The sequence below is a fragment of the Scyliorhinus canicula genome, chromosome 6, assembly GCF_902713615.1.
Source record: "Scyliorhinus canicula chromosome 6, sScyCan1.1, whole genome shotgun sequence".
NCBI classification, from domain to species: domain Eukaryota; kingdom Metazoa; phylum Chordata; class Chondrichthyes; order Carcharhiniformes; family Scyliorhinidae; genus Scyliorhinus; species Scyliorhinus canicula.
Window position 1 is genome coordinate 176,506,933 of NC_052151.1, and position 26,844 is coordinate 176,533,776.

At 49.5% G+C, this 26,844-nt stretch overlaps 1 protein-coding gene across 1 annotated transcript; it reads right to left on the reverse strand.

Moving 5' to 3' along the window:
- Positions 1-1,515: 1,515 nt before the first annotated feature.
- Positions 1,516-24,721, reverse strand: LOC119967962 (cyclic GMP-AMP synthase-like). The gene is made up of 5 exons (XM_038801063.1): positions 23,771-24,721; positions 9,292-9,511; positions 7,662-7,931; positions 6,739-6,838; positions 1,516-2,987 (listed from the first exon to the last, which is right to left on the reverse strand). The coding sequence occupies exons 1-5, from the start codon at positions 24,719-24,721 to the stop codon at positions 2,639-2,641; spliced, it is 1,890 nt and encodes a 629-aa protein (XP_038656991.1). The 3' UTR covers positions 1,516-2,638.
- Positions 24,722-26,844: the final 2,123 nt, after the last annotated feature.

Genomic DNA, 26,844 nt, shown 5'->3' on the forward strand with positions numbered 1-26,844 from the left:
TCTCTTCTTATTTTTATATATCTCCATTATAATACCCTCACTCTATATTTATATTGGAACCGAGACACACTATGATCACACCCCCTCAGCTTCAATGGGAAATCCCATTGACAAGCAGCGGAACAAGAGAATTGCGCTGCCAGCGAACAATGCACCACCGAGAAACACGCAGCTGGGGGAACCAGGAAATGTGAGTTTAGGAATTTATGAAGGGAAAAGCTAACCTTGTGTAGCCTTAAGGTTTCATGTTCAGGCTCTTCTAATAATGTCCCTGAGGTTCCTACTGTCCCATTGTTCTTTGATTCACTTACCTTTGTATTCAATAGTTTGAACATTTATTAATCCCAGTAAATAGTCCACCATTTACAACTGAGGCTTCTTGCCAAGGTGAAGAGCAGGATTTTACTGTTTGATCCAAACTGGTTCAAAATATATCCATCAAATTCTCATTTCATAGAACCACAGACCCTTGCAGCAAAGACGGAGGATATTCAGCCCATAAGACTGTGTTGTGTCTATGGGATAAACTTCCTATCTCACTCCCCTGCTCTTACACCATTGCACTGCAAATGTTAGCACACTATATCTAATTCCCTTTCAAATATTACGATTGAATTCCTTCCACCAACCTTTCAGGTGGCACATTCCAGATCATAATGTGTTTTGTTGCCATAAAACTCTCCTCTGGCTATTTTCCAATGTCCTTAAATCTGTGTCCTCTGGTTACTGACCCCACCTGCCAGTCATATAGAATCCTAGAATTTACAGTGCAGAAGGAGGCCTTTCGGCTCATGCACCAGTCCTTGCAAAGAGTACCCTACTTAAAGCCAAGCCTCCACCCTATCCCTGTAACCCCACCTACCTTTTGGACACTAAGGGGCAATTTATCATGGCCAATCCACTTAACCTGCTCATTTTTGGACTGTGGGAGGAAACCAGAGCACCCGGAGGAAACCCACCCAGATACGGGGAGAACGTGCAGACTCCAGACAGACACCCGAGGCCAGAATTGAACCCGTGTCCTTGGAGCTGTGAGGCAATAGTGCTAATGACCGTGCCACCTCAATCAAAACCCTTTATGATTTTGAACATTGATATTAAACCTCCCCATAATTTAACCTTCTCTAGTGAGAATAATCCCAGTTTCTCCAAGCTCTGAACATAACTGAATTCCCTCATTACTGATACTATTGTTGTAAATCACTCTGCACGCTTTCCAATGTGACATGGTTTAGGTACTCCGGATCCAAAAGCATTTTCTTACAAACCTATTATTAGGTTAAGCCACCAAAAGAGGGAAATCTGTTTCTCTCCTAAGACTCAGAATAGCTCTCACGAGGGGAGGTTGCCTTTCTGTGTCTCAAAAGCCAAACAAGAATTTAGTTACTTTCTCGTGGAAGAGGTTCAGATATGTCACTCATAACTAAAAACCTCCTTACCTCTGTCGGTCGTGGATCCTTGTCATTTAAGACTTTCTAAATGAGTCTAAAACTTATTGAGAGTAAGACTTCACAGTTTAATTTTTAATAATAGTATTTTTATTATAAAATAATTTCAATTGATACATACAGAATTGCAGAGATAAAAATATAAATTGGTGAACAGTCCTTTGTTATCTGCTAACAAGCTAACTTCCCGAAGAGGATATATCTAAACATGGAAAATCCTAAAGTATCTCATGTCAATTTCTAATACGTTTCTAAGGTGTTTAATAGAAATACACGTACAAAAATCACAATGGTCTTTTTGACGAGGCAAGCTGCAGAACAGAACTTTGACTGCACGCTTTAGCAAGAGAGAGTGAGGTACCAGTTCTGCGAAAATGTCCATCTTTTTGTATATAATTTCTCCTATTTAGTGAAGGGCTTTCCTGTTATCTTACCTCTTAATGCTGGCTAATTTCTTATAGCCAAATGGTCAGGCTTGTTGTTTAATCAACAATGTGCTTTAATGATCTTAGTGTCTGCTTGATTGTCAGGTGTCTAAGATATATGGTTGGAGAGGGAGTTGTTTGGGACATATTTCTACTTCTGTCTATTTTCAATGTGTCAAGTTTCTTTGATATGTAGATGTTCAGACAGACACTATTCCGAATGGTGTTATCTTAAGTGTCAAAAGTTAGGAAGTAATCTGTTAATTTATTTTTCTTTGCTATCTCAGAGTGACCTTCCCGCGCGCGGTCTAGCTTTTGGTTATAATTGCAAGAAAGTAATTTAAAGAATTTACAGGCTGTCAATTCAAGGATCTTCCTTAGCCCGCATTTGTCTGGAATGGCTAAATGATCCTGGGGTCAGCTCAAGTTTTTTGCAGCAAATGCTGACTTGTGAAAGACCTTTCGCTGAAGTGGTTTTGAATTAAAATACTTGATGTATTAATTTGTGCTGCTTATACTTTTCCTTATTCTAAACCGAATTCTGCGGAGAATGTGATCTCCATCATACCAAGGCCTTTCTAAAATTCTGTACGATTCTCCAGTTGGGGGATTTATAAATGTTTATCATAACTTCCTTGCTTTTGTACTCTATTCCTCGTTAATTTTGCCCTAAATTCTGGATGTTTTTTTTTTCAAAACAACCTTCTCAACTTCTCCTTTCACCCATATTTCTCTCAGACTGAACCTTGGATGACCTTTGTGCAGTTAGTTGGGCCCTGAGAAGATCACAAAATCCTTGTTTCTCTCTGTCTCAATCAGACGCAGCAGTACTTCTCTACATCTTGAATCAAATAAACCAGGTTTGAAGAGATTGTAGTTGGGGATGAAAAAATGAGGAAGGTTGGTGGCTTGAAGGTATTCAACAAAGTCATCCAACAGCTGAAGAAAGCAGATATCAAGGTCTTCAAAGGACCACATTTCATCGTTGGGTCTTTTGACACATGCATGGAATAGAGTTGTTTTTGCGTGGTATGAGCAGACACTTGCCAGGATGCGAGGGTGCTTGGCCTTTAGTTTTTGGATGAGGTGTTTCAAAAGCTTCAGACATGGTTTCCTGTGAAAATGACAGTGGTTTCAGTCCACATTGCTTTTTCCTGTGCAGCTTAGTTCCCTTCTTTCCCGACTCGTGGGGATAATGGTTCTGCAAGCGCCAATTCGTGCCCCTCACCCAACGCACCATTCTTCATGGATCAGCCTGGGCTGTGAGGAACAGCTCGATCACCCAAGCAGGCGGAGGGTCAAAGCTAAACCCCATCATTTCCATGTCTGCATTCACTGCAGCAGGTGAATTGGACAGTAACCTGTGCCAGCTGTCCTAGTGCTTTACCCCCACACCAGCTCCAGGCACAGAGCCAAATTAGCATCATATTGCTGCTCTGGTAGACATCCACTGGTCCAATGAAATTGAATCTGGGATCATTTGGTGCTTCAGGTGGCAAGGTGGGTAAATAGGCAGTGTGGTATTGATCTTTTAAAATGTATTTCTTTATAGGATATGTGCATCGCTGGCTACACCAGCATTTATTGCCCATCCCTAGTTACCCTTCAGAAGGTGGTGGTAACTTGCTTTCTTGAACCGCTGCAGTCCCTAAGTTGTAGGAATACCCACAGTGCTGTTAGGGAGGAAGTTGGCGTAGAGGCACTGACCGGTATAGTTTTGGACATATCATGCCAACACATGTCCAGGAAGAAGTTCCAGGGTTTTGACCCAGTGACAGTGAACGACTGACAATATATTCCCAAGTCAGAATGGTGGTGGGGTTCCCAGGCATCTGCTGCTCTTGTCCTTCTAGGTGGTAGTGGTCGTGGGTTTGGAAGATGCTGTCTAAGGAAACTTGGTGAGTTACTGCAGTGCATCTTGTAGATGGTACACACGGCTGCCACTTTTCGTCGGTGGTGAAGGGTTTGAATGTTTGTGGAAGTGTTGAGCTCCTTGAGAATTGTTGGAGCTGCACTCATCCAGGAAAGTGGAGAGCATTCCATTAACCCCCTGACTTGTGTCTTGTAGATGGTGGACAGGCTTTGGGAGCTCAGGAGATGTGTTACTTGCCACAGGATTCCTACCTTTGACCTGTTCTGATAGCCACAGTATTAATATGGCTAGTCCAGTTCAGTTTCTGATCAATGGTAACCCTTAGGAAGTTGATCGTGGGGGATTCAGCGATGGTAATGCTATTGAATGTCAAGAATCCATGGTTAGATCCTCTTTTGTTGAAGATAGTCATTGTTTGGCACTCATTGATGATCAGGATGGGTATGAGCTCATGTTGAATGAGTAAAGGATCAGGCTCGTCTATTATATTCTCATGATTGAAAAGCCTACTACACTCGCATGATCAGAACATGTATGGGTGTGTATGTCCTAAACTATACCTGTCAGTGTCTCCGCAGCAACAAACAACATTTATATATCATCTTTAATTTAGTAAAATGGCTCAAGGTTCTTCACAGAAGCTTAAACAAAATTTGACACCAAGTTACATCAGGAAATATTAAGACAGGTAACCAAACCGTGGTCAAAGAGGTGAAGTCATTGCTGCTAATGGTAAAGACTTGAAAATTGGGGGTGTGTAAGAGGCCGAACCCCTACACGGGACATCACAGCTGGGGAACCAAGCTAAAAACGCATGCTCCCAGTTTGGAACCTCGCCCAGTTCGGTAATGAAGAAGATAATGGTATAAAGAGTAAACATTGGAGATAACCTAACTAGAATCTTCCAAATTCTCTTGATTCAGGAACCCTGGGCAGGATTCTCCAAAACGGCGGCTAAGTGCTGATGCCGGAGTAAACAGCGGAGCGTTTCACGCCGGCGTCAACGGGCCGCTTGGCCCAGCAATTTACTTACCTGAAGGGGACCAGCAGGGTGCCGGAGTACTCCGTGCAGCTCCGGCTGCCGATACGGGGCCCTGTACTTCTGGCCATGGGTCCACGCATGCGTGCGGTGGCCGCCTGCGGCCCTGCACAACATGGCGGACCCACACAGCAAGCTGGCCCCAATAATATAGGAGCCCCCCAGATCGCGTGCGTCCACTGATCGGTGGCCCCCAATCGGAACCCTGGCCGTCCTGGAGGACCCCTCCCCCCGGTGACGGATCCACCCGCCCACCACCAGGGCGGCCGCGGCAGCCGCCACTCCACGTGCCCGCCGGGTGGAACCATGTTAGAACCACACCAGCGGGAACTCGGCCAGCTGCCGGCGGAGAATCACCACGGGGGCCTCTTTCAATTACCCTCGACCAGCACCGCGCTCGGTCGACTGGCGGCGATTCTCCAGTCCATGGAGAATCGCAGGAAGGTGTCGGACCCGATCGCGGGTCGGACGCCCTATTCTCCGCCCCGCGCTGAGCACGCTTTCGGCACGGAGGCTCGGAGAATCCCGGCCCCTTTCTTTAGTCCTATCCTGTGACTTTCTATAGGTGGAAAGAAGAATACCAGAGAATTGTAGACAAATATGTGTGACATCAGGTGGGAAATTGCTGGAGTCTAACTGAGGATAGGACGGCCTTGAAAATTGATCAGAGAGAGCCAACATTGTTTTTGAAAAAGGCAGCTCACACCTAACAAACCTGTCTGAATTCCTGACAAGCCTGATTGAATTTTGTGACCAAGTGATTAAAGTAGTGAACAGAGGAATATATCTGGATGTTATTTATGTGGATGCAGAAGGCACTTGATACCGTTCCTCATAAGGGACTGTTAGCTAAAGTCAGCGCCGGCCCTAGGGTTGCTGGCGCCCCGGGCAAGCTGAACTTCGGCGCCCTTGGGGGGGCGGGGCCAAGGGGTGGGGGGGGCGCCGAGGGGTGCGGGGGCGGGGCCGAGCCGAGGGGGGGGGGGCGAGCCGAGGGGGGGGGGGGGCGGGGGGGCGGACCCGAGGGGGGGGGGGGCGGGCGGGGAGGACCGAGGGGGGGAGCGGACCGAGCGGGGGGGCTGACCGGGGGAGGGCGCCTTGGGGGAGGGCGGCCACCGCGCATGCGCTGGTTGGTACCGGCCCAACTGCGCATGCGCGGGACCCGAGTCTCTGGCGCCCCCCAGCACATGGCGCCCCGGGCGACTGCCCGAGTTGCCGGTGCCTTGAGCCGGCCCTGGCTAAAGTTAAAGCCCATGGAATTAAAGGCAAATTATTGACCTGGTTAGGAAACTGGCTGAGCAACAGGTAATGGAGCAGAGTTAATGGGCATGTACTCTTTTTTTTTAAATGTTAAATAAACTTAGAGTACCCAATTATTTTTTTCCAATTAAGGGGTAATTTAGCGTGACCTTTGGGTTATGGGGTGAGACCCACGCAGACAGGGAGAGAATGTGCAAACTCCACACGGACAGTGACCCAGATGGGCATGTACTTTTACGGAGTTCAGGTATCGTAGTTATATTTTCAAACAAGGGGTACATTATGTGTATTTGTCTTTTCTATGTTTTAATAAATAGTCTTTAATAATTGTTACACGACGACTAGGCTGTTTATTCTCACTGGGGTTTCACTTGTCTCTTCACACCAAAACAAAATAAAAGTATACACCCCATGAACCGGTGGACCAAGTTCGGATACCCTCGTAGGAAACTCAGCATGCTTCATGACACTGTGTTCCTCACTGTCCACTCTGTAACTGACATTAATCGTCAATCCTCCGACATGTTATACTGAGGTCACCCGCCCCATCATTCACTCTGGGCAGACAATTTCATGGGGTTGTGTAAAGCATATTATCTGCTAACATCTTGAAACTCGTGTCACAGAGAGAGAGAGAGAAAGTAGATGAGATCAGACCAGGATTTACATGATACAGCAGTAGGCAACAAGTCTAACCTGCAACATTTAGATGATCCATTCTCACAGCAAGTCTTCAAGTTACCATGGTTCAGGAGCATCTTCTTCTCAATATGTGAGAATGAAATCCGCCACATTACTGTAATGATTAAAATATAGTCAAACGCTCAGGTTCAGATCAAAGTGGTATTAGCTCTGCTACTCACAACCTTCCTGTTCCACCATTCATTCCCCTGAAGTCTGATATTGTAGATCCCAGTATAATGTGATCTGCAATACTCCCTGGACAGAGCTCTCGCTACGGCAACTCTTATTTATATAAGCTCTGCATATGCATGAGGCATGGGGGTGGTTTAGCTCACTTGGCTAGAGAGCTGGTCCGTGACGCAGAGCAAGGGCACACCTGAGGTGTGGTGATCCTCAGGTTAAATCACCACCAGCTCTCCCCCCTCAAAGGGGAATGCAGCCTATTACAGCATGAGGTGCAATATTCTTATGAAAGACATATACCAGATCCACAACACACTTGTTCTGAGTGGTTTTGCTGGGGTCTTACGTTGGGTGAAGTTCTTCCCACTAACTTTCAGTGGAAACACTGTTGCATACCTAATAGTTTCTGGTGAAGTTGCAGCTAGGAGTATAAGAGGACCTGAGGAAACTTTCTCCCTTTAACATTTAACCACCCGGTACTAATTGTATATTTAGCACTGTGGGCTAAACAGCTGGCCTGTAAAGCTGAACAAGGCCAGCAGCGCGGGTTCAATTCCTGTACCAGCCTCCCCGAACAGGCGCTGCAATGTGGCAACTAGGGGCTTTTCACAGTAACTTCATTTGAAGCCTACTTGTGACAATATGCAATTTTCACTGCAGTTCTACTGTGTATATATATATATGATTTTTTTTCTGTATTTCCTGATACCGGTTAGTTTAAAATGAGGTGGGTGTAACAGGTAAAGAAATACCTTTATGTGATTGACTTTGTGCTCCTTGTGTCACATCAAGTGGCTGCTTTGGCACAAGGTAAAAAGGCTCCATTCTGAAATTCTTCCTGACCTTCGTTCCTAACCAATTTTCAATCTTCAGACCATCGGTGGTGCTGCTGGGCCAGCTCTGTGAATGAACCTCCAGAGCTAAAACCATGTCCAGCGAGATCGGCCCATGTTCCTTGTCCTCAATCTGAAGGGTCACGGCAGGGCTTCCTGGCTTTTTCCTGTCCACTTTTATGCTGTGTCCTTTCAAAAATGGGTTTCAAAGAATTACATTTTGTAGTACTGTAAATAATGGCTATCCTGAATAATCTTGGCGTAAAGAGGTTAGACCATTAACATGGAACATAAACTGATATTCAAGGTTTCTCCTCCACAGTGAATCACTAGTGGTGAACAGGAGGATGCCGGAGGTGAAGTGAATACTGGTGGCCATGGCCAGTTCCCTGTCCCATTAACTTAGAGGAAAATGAGAAGAGGAGAAGACCATGCAGCCCCTCAGGCCTGTTCCTCCATCCAATTCGATTATGGTTGATTTGCACACCTCAACTCCATTTCCTCACCGCTGACCCATTTCCTTTGGTACTTGCCCCCGACAAAAATCGTTCAATCTCATTCTTGAAGATTTCACTTGACCCCCTAATGTCCAGAGCCTTTTGGGCAGAGAGAGAGGTCCAGATTTCCACCACCCTTTGTATGGCCCTGTGGTGTGCGAGGTATAAAACTGGTTAAAATTGAAACCAGCCGACTGGGCTGGTGCAACACCGAACTGTACAGAGTAGGACGATCCATGGCACAGTCCCTCTGTGTGCTGAATCAGCATATCCCAGTCATGGTGGTATAGTGGGCGCAACAATGTCCCTAAAACCTGGGTAGAGGCATCAAGGTGTCCCACATATAACAGGTTTGCAGACCAATGTGTCAGGTGAGGACAGGGTTGGTCTCTGCTTCGGTCGCACCTAGAAAAGCCTACCGAGGGACATGGCCCAAGCTCCTCGATGAAATGGGAGGGAGCTAGCCATCTTCCTGCTAAGGTGTCTGCAGAAAGGAATCGAGAGGGCAAATTCAGTACAGAAACACATTGATCCAATTAACGTAGAGTAACTGTCGTGGAAATTATAATAAAGACAAATTCTTCGAGGTTCAATTTAAGGAAATTTATTTACACCAATATTTGCGGAGAGAGGAGTGGTCTGGCTGCATAGCCATTCCACAGCACTCTGAGATTCGACCGAAGAAAGCATATCTTTTTAGTCTGAAATAACAGCTTGAAGTAAACAGCCATATTTATATTAAATAGACCTTGGAAAGTACGTAAGATGAAATACGTAGTACGTATGTTCTTGCCCTTGGCTAAAAACAACTCGAGTACGCATTTTGTTATCTTTCGGAGGACAATGTGTTATAATAAGGCCGAGACCAGAATGCTAAGCAGTATTTTGTTACGTTACCTGACCTCATTATTTTCATTCAAAAGCGGTGTTAAACTACAGTCAAGCATTTCCCAGCATGCTTCTAAGTGGGCAACTCATTAATTTCCCACCCACAGTAAACACCGTGCAGACGGAGTAATGTGTAAAATACATTCGCACAACCTCACACCAACCTGATAGAGTTTTTACTGCTTCTTTTATGAGTTTCCTGAGGTGACAGATCATTTTTTCAGCGGATAGTGTTCCATCACAAACAAACTGACTGAGCGGGTTGGTCCCTTGATTTCTCTTAAATGCTACTTGGTAGAAAGCACCTTCAGAATCCATGTCTGTAAAGTCGATTCTGTCAACACGAATTGTGGTCATTATGTCAAATTCATTTGGTTCTGAAATCTGCAGAGATCAGAAATAAAAAGTTGAAATGAAGCTGATCTCATCACAAGCTGACCCCCCCCCCCCCCCCTCCAAATTGTCACCATGCAAGCCACTGGCCTCCATATTTAACAAGTGATGGTCTTCTGCACGCACAGGAGTGTTGATCTGTAAGTTTGCGGATGGTACAAAAGTTGGTGGGGTGGTAAATAGTGAGGAGAATAGCCTTAGATTACAGGAGGATATGGATAGGATGGTCAGATGGGCTGATCAGTGACAAATGGAATTCAATCTGGACAAGTGTGAGGTGAGGCACTTGGGCAGGACAAACAAGGCAAGGGATACATGATAAATGGCAGGACTCTGGGAAGCACTGAGGATCAGAGGGACACTGGTGTGCATGCACACCAGTCCCTTCATGCAGCAGGGCAGGTGGATAAAGTAGTTAAGAAGACATATAGTATTTGCCTTTATTAGTCGAGGCATAGAGTTTAAGAGCAGGGAGATTATCCTAAAGCTGTATAAAACATTGATTAGGCCACAGTTAGAGAATTGTGTGCAGTTTTGCAATCCACAATATACAGGGATGTGATAGCACTGAAAAGGGGTTTACCAGGATGTTAGCTGGGCTGGAGAGTTTTAGTTATGAAGAGAGATTGGATAGATTTGGGTTGTTTTCCCTGGAGCAGAGGAGACTGAGGGGGGGACAAAAGACCATCAGACATAGGAGCAGAATTAGGCCACTCGGCCTATCAAGTCTGCTCCGCCATTCAATCATGGCTCATATTTTTCTCATCCCCATTCTCATGTTTGAGATGTAAAAAATTATGAGGGGCATAGATAGAGTAGACAGGAAGAAACTCTACCCCTTGGTGGAGGGCTCAATGACCAGGGGGCATAGATGTAAGGTAGAGGCAGGAGGTTTAGAGGGGATGAGAGGAAGAACATTTTGACCCAGAGGGTGGTGGGAGTCTGGAACTCACTGCCCGAAAGGATGGTGGAGGCAATGGCCCTCGTAACATTTAAGAAGTGTTTAGAAGTGCACTTGCAATGCCAAGGCTATGGGCCAAGAAAATGGGATTAGAATATTTTGATGGCTGTTTTTGACCAGCGTGGACACAATAGGCCAAATGGCCTTTTCTGTGCTGTAGACCCCTATGACACCTCCTCCAACATGATCCTACCACCAAATGCCCTCCCCTCTCCAGTTGTTAGATGATTCGGCCATTTGGGACTGAAATGGCAAGAAATTTCTTCACTAAGGAGTGTGGATCCTTGGAATTCTCTATCCAAAGCGAGCTGTGAATGCTCGGTCGTTAAGTATGTTCAAGATTAGGACTGACAGATTTTTAGACTCCAATGGAATCTAGGAGGAGGGTAGGAAAGTGGAGTTGATGTGTGTAGTGATCTCTGTATGTGCATGTACATAAGGGGTTAATGTGTAATCAGTAGTGCCACATGATCACTAGAGGGCCAGACCAACAGGGGTATAAAAAAAACCACAACAAAGACAATAAGAAGCATAACAGAAATAACATGCAAAACAAGATAAACAGCAATAACAACAGCAAAAACAACAAAACCAGAAAGAGCAAGCACGACAATAACAACAAGAACAACAACAAGAATGACAACGAAAACAACAAAGACAGAAACAACAACAATGAAACAACAACCGGTATAACACAGCATAACTCTGCACATGAAGGACAATGCCACAGCACACTGCAAAACAATGACAAGACTACAAACATGCCATGGCATGACAAAAAAATTCACGAATTCGCATCTGCTCCAGAACAAGCAAGCACACCAGTTTTCAAGGCAGATGACACACTAGATCAATACCGCAAGCACAGGAAAAAGTCCAGGTCAGACAACAAAGATGACATACAGAATCAATACCGCAAGCACAGGAAAAAGTCCAGGTCAGACAACGGTGTAACACAGAATCGTTACCGCAAGCATAGAGAAAAAAAAAGAAAGTCTAAATCAGACAACAAAGTGATTCGACCATTCCAACACTTCATGATGACTTGTTGGTCACTCAAACGCAAGAACACTGACGACGCTCACAAAGAAATGACGATATCAACATCACCACTTCGACAACAGAAGAAAGCAACTCACCCGAACAAATTCATAAAGTTTGGACACACAAATTTTTTAATGAAGATTGGACTCATAAATATTAATTGGCTTTATATAATCATCAATATCATCACAACTTGTACATAACATCATTTGTCTACCTGTTTCAAGCAAACGAGAAGGAAAACCTAAGAGACTAAATATATTAACATTTGACTGATTAACTCATTAATTTATGTAATGCAGTTGCAAACTGCATCCATTATGTTTGTTCAATTTTCTTTACCATATGTAAAGAAAACAAGAAAAAAAGGGGGATGTAGTGATCTCTGTATGTGCATGTACATAAGGTGTTAATGTGTAATCAGTAGCACCACATGATCACTAGAGGACCGGACCAACAGGGGTATAAAAAGTAACCATATTGTGTCTCTCCCTCTCTCTTTGGTGCACTGTGACCAGGGCAGTATCAGATTTGTTCAGATGGCTTGTGGAGTTACTAGTAGTTACTGTAGTTAGATCTTGTTAACCTTATCACTAGTATCAAAGTTAAAGTAAAGAACTCATGCAATTATTGTTATAGTTACTCAATAAACCTTTTGTTACTACTGGACGAGTTTGAGTCTTCTTTATCGAGATTCAGAAGACCTCATTAACCAAGGATTGAGTAGCACATGTTACCTACTGCGCAGGTAACAAAACAATGTGTAAAAGTTCAGCCATGAGCTTAGTGAATGACTCAGCTTCAAGAGGTTTTATTGCCTGCTCCAACTCTTATTTCTTATGCTTTGATGGAAGGTTGCAATCGTTTTCTCACATTGTGGTTAAATGTTGTAATGCAGATTTTCGGAAATGGGAGGAGAAGGGAATTAAAACATTAGAAGATTTGTTTCTTAGGGGTCGGTTTACAGGATTGAGGGAGCTGGAAGTGAAGTATGGGCTGGAGCAGGGGGAAATGTTTAGATACATGCAGGTTCGAGATTTTGCCAGACAGGAGATACAGAGCTTCCCGGAGGAACTGGCCTCCACAGTGCTGGAGGAGGTGCTGACGACAAGGGGATTGGAGAAGGGGATAGTGTCAGTGGTTTACAGAGCTATTTTGGAAGAGGATAAGGCACCACTGGAAGGGATCAAAGCAAAGTGGGAGGAAGAGTTGGGAGAGGTTATACAGGGGGTCTGTTGTGAGGTGCTCCGGAGAGTAAATGCCTCCACCTCGTGTGCGAGGATGAGCCGATTCTTTGAAGGAGTAGAAGATGTGTGTGAGCGTTGCAAGGGGGCCCCCGCTAATCACATTCATATGTTTTGGTCCTGTCCAAAGCTAGAGGATTACTGGAAGGAGGTTTTTAGGGTAATTTCCAAGGTGGTGCATGTGAAACTGGACCCGGGTCCCCGGGAGGCCGTATTCGGGGTGTCAGACCAGCAAGGGTTGGAAACGGGTGCGGAGGCAGATATCGTAGCCTTCGCCTCATTGATCGCCCGAAGGCGGATCCTGCTGGGATGGAGAACGGCCTCTCCACCCTGTGCCCTGGCGTGGCGGGGGGATCTGTTGGAATTCTTGACTTTTGAGAAGGTTAAGTTTGAACTGAAGGGAAGGACGGAGGGGCTCTACAAGTCATGGGCGTTATTCATTATGCACTTTCAAAAACTGGATAACATCGAACATTAGTTGGGGGGGGGGGGCTGTGTTTATTAAGGGTGACTATGGGTAATCCCTGATTCCTTTTTGTCATTTGTTTATGTAAACATGCGGGCTGATGTTTGGGGGTTGGGGGGAGGATGGGATTGTTGTTATTGTTATGGGGATTGACATACTTGTTGCTGATTATTGTTTATTGTTGGTGGGTGTAAATTTGGGAGAAAATGTGAAAAAGGAGAATAAAAATTAAATCCCAAAGATCCCAAGAATCTGTCCTTCTTGGTCCTGAATATGCCAAATGATGGACCATCCACATCCCACTGGGGAGAGAATTCCAAAAATTCACAATTCTTCGAGGGAAGATGTTCCTCCTCACCTCAGTCCCAAATGGTCAACCTGAAACTCATTCATTCTCGACTCTCCAGCCAAGGGAAACAACCTTTCAGCACCTACCCTACCCTGGTCAAGTCCCTTAAGAATTTAATGTTTTACTGACATCACCTCTCACCTTCGGAGCTCCAGAAGACAAAAAGGTCAACTTTTTACAATCTCTCCTCATAGGACAACTCTCATCCCAGAAATCAATCTAGCAAAACTTTAGCTACGACAGCCTGCGCCAGAGCGCAGTCAATTCCAGCCCCACTAGACCCAGAGCAGCAAAACGACTGAAATTAACTTTTATTTTAAAATACCCAAGCCCTTTGGCTGCCCACCAACTAATCACCAGGAAAGGTTTGTAAATTTAAACACAATTAACTTTTTATTATTCGAGACTCCCGGTTGCGGCTATGCCTGGGTAGGTCGTACGTTCGGCAGCTCCCGCCGATAACGGACTTTTGGGCCCTCTTACGGAGCTCCAGCGGCACTTGGACGATGATTCCCGGTGTGGGAAGGAAACAGTGAGGGTCCCCCCAGCACTGTATGGAGTGGACCAGGAGTGGGGCGGTCAAAAAAGCGGCTTTGGAGAAGAGGAGAACGGGTGCGAAAAAACAAGATGGCGGCGGGCGGAGATCAGGCAGCTTGGGCCCAGTGGTCACAGGAGCAGCAGGTGTTTTTAAGAACCTGCTTTGCGGATTTAAAGGCGGAGACGCTGGCCCCTATGAAGGCATCAATTGAAAGGCTGGTGGAGACCCAGAAGATGCAGGGGACGGCAATCAAGGAGGTGCAGCAGAAGGCCTCTGATAATGAGGATGAGATCCTGGGCCTGGCGGTTAGAGTGGAGGCGCACGAGGCAGAGCACAAAAAATGGCAGGAGAAGCTGGAGCACGTGGACAATAGGTTAAGGAGGCAGAACCTGTGGATTCTGGGTCTCCCTGAAGGCGTGGAGCGGTTGGATGCTGGGGCGTATGTGACCGCGATGCTGGGCACGCTGATGGGCGCGGGGGCTTTCCCGCGCCCCCTGGAGCTGGATGGGGCATACAGAGTCCTGGCAAGGAGGCCGAGGGCGAATGAGCCGCCGAGAGCTATGGTGGTAAGGTTCCACCGCTTCACCGACAAGGAGTGTGTCTTGCGATGGGCGAAGAAGGAGCGCAGCAGCAGGTGGGAGAACACCGAGATCCGTATTTATCAGGACTGGAGCGCAGAGCTGGCCAAGAAGCGTGCGGGATTCAACCGGGCCAAGGCGGTCCTCCACGGAAAGGGGGTGAAGTTTGGGCTGTTACAACCGGCGAGGCTGTGGGTTACACATCAGGGCCGGCACCACTATTTCGACATGTCGAATGAGGCATGGACATTCATCAAGAATGAGAAACTGGACTTGAGTTAATGGACTGCAGTATGTCGTGGGGGTTGCTGGAGGGGGGGGGGGGGGGGGGGGGGGGGGGGGGGGGATGTTATGTTGGGGTTTCCCGAAGGCAGCACGGTGGCGCAGTGGGTTAGCACTGCGGCCTCACGGCGCTGAGGTCCCAGGTTCGAATCCCAGCCCTGGGCCACTGTCCGTGTGGAGTTTGCACATTCTCCCCGTGTTTGCGTGGGTTTCGCCCCCACAATCCAAAGGTGTGCAGGCTAGGTAGATTGGCCACTCTAAATTGCCCCTTAATTGGAAAAATGATTGGGTACACTAAATTTATTTTTTAAAATGTTGGGGTTTCCCCCGTGTTTTCTTGTGTTTTTGTGGCCCCTTTGCCCTAGGCCCTCGAGGCTCTGGGCGAGGTCGCAGTTGGGAAGAGCTGCGTCACAGGAGTTGGGGTCAGCCAGGGAGCACGGTTTACCCACAAAATGGTGGGGGTGGCACCTGAAGCTGGGGGTTTGAGTGTACGGTACTTTGTTTTGTTTTTCTCTCTCTGTTCACACAGGGTGTAGGGGGGGACTCTCTCTACCCCACTTAGGTTGGGGAGTGGGGGGTTGGAGACTTGTAAGCGGAAACCACAGGGGGATTGGAGGTGGAGGCGGGAGTGGCCGGGGTCAGCATGAGTCAGCTAACTTACGGGAGTGAAATGGGGGGGGGGGGGGGGGGGGGGGGGGGGGGGGGGGTCGGGGGATTAAGCGAATGCTCGACTGGGGGGGGGGGGGGGGGGGGGTGGAATGCTGCTGTGCTGACTGAGGTGGAATTGATGTTAAAGGGGAGAGTCGGGACGGGGAGCCTTCGCCTGGGGGGGCCTGGAGAGCGCAGGAGGCGCAGGCACGTGGCTGGCCTAAAAAAGGAGATGGCTAGTCGGCGGGGGGGGGGGGGGGGGGGGGGGAGAGAGAGAGGTAGCCCCCCGACCAGGCTGATCACGTGGAACGTGAGAGGCGTGAATGGGCCGGTCAAGAGGACCCGTGTGTTTTCGCACTTAAAGAGGCTAAAGACAGACGTAGCCATGCTACAAGAAACGCATCTGAAGGTCACGGATCAAACCAGGCTGAGGAAAGGATGTGTGGGGCAGGTTTTTCACTCAGGGCTGGATGCAAACACCAGGGGGGGTCGCAATTTTGGTGAGCAAGCGGGTGGCATTTGAGGCGGCGAGTATTGTGGTGGATAAAGGTGGTAGATATATTATGGTAAGTGGCAGGTTGCAGGGGGTCCGGGTGGTGCTGGTGAATGTGTATGCTCCGAACTGGGACGATGCAGGGTTCATGAAGCGGATGTTGAGTAGGATTCCGGATCTGGAGTCAAGCAGTTTGGTAATGGGGGAGACTTTAATACAGTCCTTGACCCGGCACTGGATCGGTCTCGGTCGAGATCGTGTAAGAGGACGGCAGCGGGGTCCTGAGGGGGTTTATGGACCAGATGGGTGGAGTGGATCCGCGGAGATTTGCCAGACCAAGGGCGAAGGAGTTTTCCTTCTTCTCCCATGTGCACAAGGCGTACTCGCGGATTGATTTATTTCATGGTAAGTAGGATGCTAATCCCTGGAGTGGAGGGGGTGGAGTATTCGGCCATTTCAATCTCGGACCATGCCCCGCACTGGGTGGAGTTGGGGCTGAGGGAGGAGAGAGGCCAACGCCCTCAGTGGAGAATGGACGTGGGACTACTGGCGGACGAGGAGGTCTGTGAGCGGGTTCAGAGGTGTACCCTACGCTATGTGGAGACCAATGATAATGGGGAGGTTTCAGTGAGTGTGGTCTGGTAGGCGCTGAAGGCAGTTGTCAGAGGGGAGCTAATCTCAGTCAGGGCCCACAGAGAGAAGAGGGATAGGATGGAGAGGGAGAGGTTGGTGGGGGAGATACTCAGGGTTGACAGGAGATATGCGGAATCCCCCGAGGAGGCGTTGTTGAAGGAGCGGCGGAGCCTGCAGGCAGAGTTTGACTTGCTTACCATGGGGAAGGCTGAGGCTCAGTTTGCAGCTATTACTGGGCAGCGAATATATCCATGATTCGGAAATGGGTAGTGGAGGGAGAGGGGGCGGCGTGGAAACGGTTGGAAGCGGCGTCTTGTTAAGGTACTAGCTTGGGGGCACTGATAACGGCACCGCTGCAGCTTCCGCCGACACGGCATACCACGAGTCCAGTGGTGGTGGCGACATTGAGGATCTGGGGGCAGTGGAGACGGCAGAGGGGGGAGGTAGGGGCTTCAGTCTGGGCCCCGATACGGAATAATCACAGGTTCGTTCCCGGTAGAATAGACGGGGGGTTCCTAAGTTGGCACAGGGCGGGTATCAAAAGGATGGGGGATTTGTTCATTGATGGGACTGAGGGCGCTGGAGGAGAAATTTGGGTTACCCCCGGGGGAAACCTTTAGGTACATGTAGGTTCGGACGTTCATGAAAAAGCAGGTGGGGGAATTCCCGCTGCTGCCTGCCTGGGGATACAGGACAGGGTGGTCTCGGGCGTGTGGGTAGGGGATGGCAAGATATCGGATATATACCAGGAGCTGCAGGAGGCGGAGGAACCATCGGTGGAGGAGCTGAAGGACAAGTGGGAGGAGGAGCTGGATGAGGGCCTGTGGGCAGACGCCCTGGGCAGGGTCAATTCCCCCTCATCTCGCACCACGCTTAGCCTGATTCAGTTTAAGGTGGTGCACCGGGCACATATAACAGTGGCGAGAATGAGCAAGTTCTTTGGGGTGGAGGACAGGTGTGTGAGATGTTCAGGGAGCCCAGCAAACCATGTCCATATGTTCTGGACATGCCCGGCACTTACAGGATTTTGGAGAGGCTTTGCAAAGGCTATGTCCAAGGTCTTGGACACTTGGGTAACACCGAGCTGCGGGATAGCGATATTTAGGGTATCAGATGATCCGGGAGTGCAGGAGTTGAAAGAGGCCGGAGTTCTGGCCTTTGCCTCCTTGGTAGCCCGGAGAATCCTCTTGTTAATGTGGAGGGACATGAAACCCCCCCCCAAGCGTAGAGGCTTGGGTCAGTGACATGGCGGGATTTCTCAGGTTAGAGAGGATAAGGTTTGCCTTGCGAGGTGTTCTCCAGGCGGTGGCAACCGTTCCTTGACTTTCTCGCGGAACGTTACGTGGAGGTCAGCAGCAACTGGGGGGGGGGGGGGGGGGGGGGTGAGAGGGGGAGGTGGGGGTGGCTTGGGCGGTGGATGTATTTCATTTGTAAGCGGCAGATACCCCACCTTATTTTGTTAAATTGTTAAATGGTTAAGTTGTTTTCTATTTTATTGCTATGTTTTTACTCCAGAGGGGCTCGATGGAGGCCCCGATACGGGGGAACCATTGGTTTGTCCCAGGGAGGATTGATGGCGGATTTCTGGGCTGGCACAGGGCAGGGGTTAGGAGGTTGAGGGACCTGTTCGTGGAAGGGAGGTTTGCGAGCTTAGGGGAGTTGGAGGAGAAGTTTGGGCTCCCCCCGGGGAACATGTTTAGGTACATCCAGGTGAGGGCGTTTGCCAGGCAGCAGGTGGAGGGGTTCCCCTTGCTGCCCCCACGAGGGGTGCGGGATAGGGTGCTCACGGGGGTGTGGGTCGGAGGAGGGAGGATCTCGGACATATACCGGGTGATGCAGGAGGTAGACGAGGCCTCGGTGGAGGAACTGAAGGGTAAGTGGGAAGAGGAGCTGGGGGAGGAGATTGAGGAGGGGACATGGACGGATGCCCTGGAGAGAGTGAATTCCTCCTCTTCCTGTGCGAGGCTTAGCCTCGTACAGTTCAAGGTGCTGCATAGGGCCCACATGACTGGGACGAGGATGAGTAGGTTTTCCGGGGGCGAGGACAGGTGTGCTAGGTACTCGGGGAGCCCAGCGAACCACGCCCATATGTTTTGGGCGTGCCCAGCGTTAGGGGAATTTTGGAAGGGGGTAGCAAAGACGGTGTCGAGGGTGTTGGGGTCCAGGGTCGAGCCAGGCTGGGGACTCGCAATTTTTGTGGTTGCAGTGGAGCCGGGAGTGCAGGAGGCGATAGAGGCCGGTGTTCTGGCCTTTGCGTCCCTAGTAGCCCGGCGGAGGATCTTGCTCCAATGGAAGGATGCGAGACCCCCAAGCGTGGAGGCCTGGATCTCGGATATGGCGGGGTTCATTAAATTGGAGAGGGTGAAATTTGCCCTGAGGGGATCAGTACAAGGGTTTTTCAGGCGGTGGCAGCTGTTTCTGGACTTCCTGGCGGAACGGTAGGGAAATAGGCCGACAGCAGCAGCAACCCGGGAGGAGGGGGGGGGGGGGGGGGGGTAAGGATTGGGGGGAGGGAGAACTGTGCACATGGGTTTGTGGAGGGTGCTATCTCTCTCTTGTTTGGTTTTTTTTTCTTTGTTCTTTTTCTTTGTTGTTCTTTCTTTTTGTTTGAAGTTGCTCTTGAAGCTGGGGGGGTATTGTTCATGGGGTGTTACCGCGGTTGTATGTTAATAGAGCTAAGATGTTTATATTTTGTATTTTGTAAAAATTTCAATAAAAATTATTATTTTTTTTTTAATGTTTTTACTCCAGGCACGCACAGAGACAAACAAACACCGAGGGGAAAGAGGAGTGCAGAACAATAGGATAAGAGTCTTTGTTTCTGATGGACATCTTCCAGTTAGTTTCTTCTTCAATCGAGGCTTTTAGATGGATGTTATCTTTTCTTTCAGTTCATAATGGTTTTCACTCAGACTCACCAAAATAGTAGACAGCATTCAAGAGAGAGAGAGAGAGAGAGAGAGAGAGAGCTTCTTTCAGGATCTTGGGGCTAACACCTTCAGACAGTAGGCAGCAGAGCAGAGAGAGAGAGTGATGTTGGAGAGTCCAGTGGCTTCTCCTGAGTTCTCTCCAAAAAAAAAACACCTGACAGGAACTAATCGCTGTCGGTTGTCGGGCAGAATACTGTCCCTGGCCAATCCACTGGCCACCAGTCAACCAATCAAAACATACCCCTCCAATCTCTTCGGTGTCACATAGTCTGAGTTCTTCTGCCCAAAATGCAAAACTTTATAACACAGTGTACTATTTTGACACTTTGAGTTCCTTTCTCCCTCTGCTCGCATTCAATAATAATCTTTATTAGTGTCACAAGTCGGCTTACATTAACACTGCAATGTAGTTACTGTGAAAATATCCTAGTCGCCACACTCTGGCACCTGTTCAGGTACACGGAGGGAGAATTCAGAATGTCCAATTCACCTAACAAGCACATCTTTCAGGACTTGTGGGATTAAACCGGAGCACCCGGAGGAACCCACGCAGATACGGGGAGAATGTGCAGACTCTGTACAGACAGTGACCCAAGCCGGGAATCGAACCCAGGTCTCTGGCGCTGTGAAGCAACAGCGCTAATCACTGTGCTACCGTGCCGCATGTATGTCTCCATTAACAATCCATGGACCAAAAACTAAAAAGTCAAAAGTCCAAGGGAATCAACAGTAAGGGCCCTTACACTTTGTTGCACCTTCTTTCAGATAGGTATGCCCCTTCCGAGTGGTGAAGATGAATGTCCTGCCATGGTTTCTATTCATATTCCAGGTGCTTCCAACTTCTGTACCAAAGGCCTTATTCCGGAAGATGGATACGATTATCTCAGAGTTTGTGTGGGCAGGGAAGGTACCAAGGGTAAAGAGGACCCTGTTACAGAGGCTGAGGTAGAAGGGCGGGGGAGGGGAGGGGGGGGGGGGGGTTGCGTTGCCAAACCTGCTGCATTATTGGGCGACGAACATGGGGAAGGTGAGGTGGTGTTGGGAAAGAGAGAGGGCGGAATGGGTTACGATGCAGGAAGAATCCTGTAGTGGGTCCAGCCGGAGGGCTATAGTGATGACGGCGTTGCCACTGGCACCAAAGAAATACACGGAGAGCCCAGTGGTTCAGTCCACAGTGAAGGTGTGGAACCAGTTGAGGGGGCACTTTCGGAAAGAGGGGATGTCGGTGTTAACGCCCTTGTGTGAAAACCACGGTTTTGAGCCGGGGGAGACAGACGGTATGTACAGGAAGTGGAGAGACGTGGAGCTGGTTAAGGTGAAGGATCTGTACCTGGAAGAGAGGTTTGCCAGTGTAGTGAAACTGAAGGAGAGGGTAGAGTTCCCGAGAGGGAGTGAGTTTAGATACTTGCAGGTAAGGGACTTTATGCGCAAGGTTTGGAAAAAATTCCCCAAGCTACCAAAGTATGCCCTGCTGGACATGGAAGGGGAGGGCAGGACCAGAGACATATATGGGTGTCTGGGAGAGCAGGGAAGTGATCAGGTGTTGAAGATTAAGGAGAAGTGGGAGGGAGAGCTCGGAGGGGAGATAAATTGGGCATTGTGGAGCGAGGCGTAACGCAGGGTAAACTTGACTTCCTCGCACAGGTGAGCTTGATACAGTTCAAGATGATACTGTCATGTGAGTGTCTCTTTAAGAAATGTTTTTGTCTTATCACATGGCTTCAGTGATGTCATGTGGGTGGAGCTGGGCTGTGGCTCTGAGTTTTACTTTTGCTTTGAGTTTGGACTGGTTTGAACTGCACAGTTTGAAAGAAGTGTCTCTCTATCTTCATTTTAAAAGCTGCTTCCAGACTGCTTGATAACTTAAAAGAGATAATTGCTTTCTTGAAGGAATTCAAACCCACTGTTTGAAAAGGCGTTCAGAGTATCAATAACAGAGTCTTCTAACAGAGAATGCCGAGTACTGGGCCACACCTTTGAAAAGGGGTTTCTGGTTTTACTTGGATTTTGTTATTGAATTGGAACAGGTAAGGGGAATTCATTAAGGGTTATACTTAGATTACTGTAGCTGTGTGGGTTCTTTGTGTTTGTAACTTATAAAAGTTCTTTCTGTGTGTGTTTATACAAATGTTAACTAAGTTCTTTGAATAAAGCTTGTTTTTTTATGATTAAAAGCGCCTAAGAACTCTGTTGAATAACACCTGAAAGGCAAACTCTTGTGCTCACCCTAGCCAAAATCAGTTATAGGTCAGGTGAACTCCATAATATACTCTGGAGTTTTCTAAACCCTGGCCCATAACAATATATAGGGTGCATATGAATTGGGCAAGAATTAGTGGGTTCTTCTAGGGAGTGGTAGACGGGTGTGAAAAGTGTAGGCAAAACACACACATATGTTTTGGGGCTGCGTGAATCTGGAGAGATACTGGGCGGAGGTGTTCGAGGATCGCGACGGAGGAGGTTGGGCCAAACCCTTTGGTGGCGATATTTGGGATATCAGAGTAGCCGGAGCTGATCGAGGGGAGGAAGACCGATGTCTGGGATGATTGTGTGGAGTTTTGCCCGGCGAAGGATCTTATTGGAATGGTGATCGGCTGGGAGAGTTATATGACTTTCCCTGTCTGGGAAAGAACAAATACGAGTTAAGGGGTTCAGCGGAGGGCTTTGAGGCAAGGTGGGGGATGTTCATAGCCGTGTCTGAGGATTTGTTCGTCGCAGCGGGGGGGGGGGGGGGGGGGGGGGCTGAAAATGGGGAAAAAGTTGTACAAACTGTACAATTGGGGAGTATGTTCCCCAGACTGTTTATGTTTTGTAGCTGTTTGAATAAGTTTGGAATAAAATACATTTTTTTAAAAAGGTGTTTATGCCCCTCCCATGGTCAGGCAACAAAAACTGTCCATAGTACTTCAGATATACTTTCATTGAAGCCCTGTACAATTTCACCCAAAACTTCTAATGTGCATGCAGTAAAGGCCAATATACCATTTCCTGTCGAATGGCTTCCTGTACCCACATGTTAGCTTTGTGATGTGTGTACAGCAGTGCCCAAATCTCCCTGCATGCCAACATTTATTACCCTCTCACCTTTTATAATATTCTGCTTTTCCAATCTTCTTACCAAAATAGATAATCTCAACGCCACCCCCCCCCCCCCCCCTCCCCCATTATACTCCTCGGAGTCAAGTGATCCTAGTTTCCAGTCCCACTTCAGAGCTTGAAGGACAAAAGTTAAGGCTGAAACTGTAATTCGGTGCTGAGGGAGTGCCGGAGTCATTTGGATGAGACCTTAAACTGAGGCCCCATCTGCCATCTCGGATGGGTTTATAACGATCCCCAGGGAATGTTTCAAAGAAGGGCAGGGGAGTTCTCCTCGATGCCCTGGCCAATATTTATCCCTCAATCAACCTCACAACAAACAGGTTATCTGGTCGCTAACACATAGCAGTCTGTGGTGGTTGGCTGCGAGCAAACTGGCAGCAGCATTTCCTGCATTAACTGTGAAACACTTTGGGTAAAAGTAGAAAATACTGGACAATCTCAGCAGGACTGACAGAATCCCATAGAATCCCTACAGTTCAGAGGCCATTCTGTGGAGAAAGAAAGGAGCTATCATCTTGATTCTGGATGACTCTTTGTCAAAGTCATCCAGACTCAAAACAGTTCACACTGCTGCCTCACAGGGTCAGGGACCGGGTTCAATTCCGGCCTGGGATGACTGTGTGGAGTTTGCATGTTCTCCCCGTATTCTGTGTGGGTTTCCTCCAGGTGCTTCGGTTTCATCCCACAGTCCAAAGATGTGCAGGTGGGTTGGCCATGCTAAATTGTTCCTTAGTATCCAAAAAGTTAGGTGGGGTTACTGGGTTACGGGGATAGAGTGGGGGCGTGGGCCTAGATAGGGTAGTCTTTCCAAGGGTCAGTGCAAACCCGATGGGTCAAATGGCCTCCTTCTGCACTGTAGAGATTCTATGAAATGGAATCTGTCCCAAAGTTTGAGAAAATTAAACCAATAGCACCAAATCCAAGGGCAGGAATTATTTGCAAAAAGAAGCAGAATTCGCAGAGAAACCAGCAAAATTAAAAGTACCTTCACGTTCTCGTAGTAGCTGCCACTTGCTAACTTTTCAATTGCTGCAAAACAACCTGCAGAATCCTTCCTGATGGAGCGCAACAAATGATCCACCACCTCATTGACCAGCTTCGCAGCTCGGGATTTCTGGTCTGATCGAATCCGCAGATCTTCAAGCACATTTCTCAATACTTTGTTCAGATTCCGGTCTTTCTCACTACTGCTCAGAGCCCCGCTGGACCTGGTGACCTGGTCACCCGCAGCCCTGCTGGATTCTGTGCCCTGGGCACCAGCAGCCCTGCTGGACCTGGTGACCTGGTCACCCGCAGCCCTGCTGAACCTGGTGCCCTGGTCACCCGCAGCCCTACTGGATCCGGTGCCCTGGTCACCCGCAGCCCTGCTGGACCCGGTGCCCTGGTCACCAGCAGCCCTGCTGGATCCGGTGCCCTTGTCACCAGCAGCCCTGCTGGATCCGGTGCCTTGGGCACCCGCAGCCCTGCTGGATCCGGTGCCCTGGGCACCAGCAGCCCTGCCGGACCCGGTGCCTTGGGCACCCGCAGCCCTGCTGGATCCGGTGCCCTGGGCACCAGCAGCCCTGCCGGACCCGGTGCCCTGGTCACCCGCAGCCCTGCTGGACCCGGTGCCCTGGTCACCAGCAGCCCTGCTGGATCCGGTGCCCTGGTTCTTCCTTCTAATCCCTTCTTTGTGATTGTTGTCGCTCTTCCTGCTGGGTGCGGGGCTGCTCTGGGATTTACTGTCTTCACCATTGGGGCAGCTGCTCTGCCGCGGCCGCTCCTTGGAGCCTTTCCCCGGGTGACCCTTTGGGTTGGCACCAGCAGCCCTGCTGGATCCGGGGCGCTTGGCAGACGGGCCGTTCGCCGGCACAGCAGCTGCTGGAGCTGCGCTCTTGGGCTTTGCAGCTGGACCCCCGGCCCCGGCCGCCGCCGCCTCGCTCCGTGCCTTCCTCATCTCCCGCCCTGAAACTCAGTCTGACTTTCCGGCGACCCACACAGCCGGCTGGATCCCGCCCAAAGCCTCGGGAAATCCCGCCCTGGGGAAATCCCGCCCAGCGCTTTGCCACACCCACTCCAGGTTTAACCCACTCCTGCTTCACACCCACTCCCAGACACACCCGGTTCACACTCACTCCCACACCCACTCCAGGTTTACACCCACTCCTGCTTCACACTCACTCCTGCTTCACACTCACTCCTGCTTCACACTCACTCCAGGTTTACACCCACTCCTGCTTCACACTCACTCCCAGACACATTCCCGCTTCACACTCACTCCCAGACACACCCGGTTCACACTCACTCCCGGTTCACACTCACTCCCAGACACACTCCCGCTTCACACTCACTCCCAGACACACCCGGTTCACACTCCTGGTTCACACTCACTCCCAGACACACCCGGTTCACACTCACTCCCAGACCCACTCCAGGTTCACACCCACTCCTGCTTCACACTCACTCTCGGTTCACACCCACTCCTGCTTCACACTCACTTCCAGACGCACTCCCGGTTCACGCTCACACCCAGACCCACCCCTGCTTCACACTCACTCCCAGACCCACTCCCGCTTCACACTCACTCCCAGACCCACTCCTGCTTCACACTCACTCCCAGACCCACTCCCGCTTCACACTCACTCCCAGACCCACTCCCGCTTCACACTCACTCCCAGACACACTCCTGCTTCACACTCACTCCCAGACCCACTCCCGCTTCACACTCACTCCCAGACCCACTCCCGCTTCACACTCACTCCCGGTTCACACTCACTCCCAGACACACCCGGCACTCACTCCCGGTTCACACTCACTCCCAGACACACCCGGTTCACACTCACTTCCAGACACAACCCCTGCTTCACACTCACTCCCAGACCCACTCCCGCTTCACACTCACTCCCAGACCCACTCCTGCTTCACACTCACTCCCAGACCCACTCCCGCTTCACACTCACTCCCAGACCCACTCCCGCTTCACACTCACTCCCGGTTCACACTCACTCCCAGACACACCCGGCACTCACTCCCGGTTCACACTCACTCCCAGACACACCCGGTTCACACTCACTTCCAGACACACTCCCGGTTCACACTCACTCCCAGACACACTCCCGGTTCACACTCACTCCCAGACCCACTCCCGCTTCACACTCACTCCCGGTTCACACTCACTCCCAGACACACCCGGCACTCACTCCCGGTTCACACTCACTCCCAGACACACCCGGTTCACACTCACTTCCAGACACACTCCCGGTTCACACTCACTCCCAGACCCACTCCTGCTTCACACTCACTCCCAGACCCACTCCCGCTTCACACTCACTCCCAGACCCACTCCTGCTTCACACTCACTCCCAGACCCACTCCCGCTTCACACTCACTCCCAGACCCACTCCCGCTTCACACTCACTCCCAGACCCACTCCCGCTTCACACTCACTCCCGGTTCACACTCACTCCCAGACACACCCGGTTCACACTCACTCCCGGTTCACACTCACTCCCAGACACACCCGGTTCACACTCACTTCCAGACACACTCCCGGTTCACACTCACTCCCAGACACACTCCCGGTACACACTCACCCCCAGACCCTCTCCAGGTTCACACCCACTCCTGCTTCACACTCACTTCCAGACACACTCCCGGTTCACACTCACTCCCAGACCCACTCCTGCTTCACACTCACTCCCAGACCCACTCCCGCTTCACACTCACTCCCAGACCCACTCCTGCTTCACACTCACTCCCAGACACACTCCCGGTTCACACTCACTCCCAGACACACTGCCGGTTCACACCCACTCCCAGACCCACTCCCGGTTCACACTCACTCCCAGACACACTGCCGGTTCACACCCACTCCCAGACCCACTCCCGGTTCACACCCACTCCCGGTTCACACCCACTCCTGTTTCACACTCACTCCCAGACACACTCCCGGTTCACACCCACTCCTGCTTCACACTCACTCCCAGACACACTCCCGGTTCACACTCAATCCCAGACACACTCCCGGTTCACACTCACTCCCAGACACACTCCCGGTTCACATTCACTCCCAGACACACT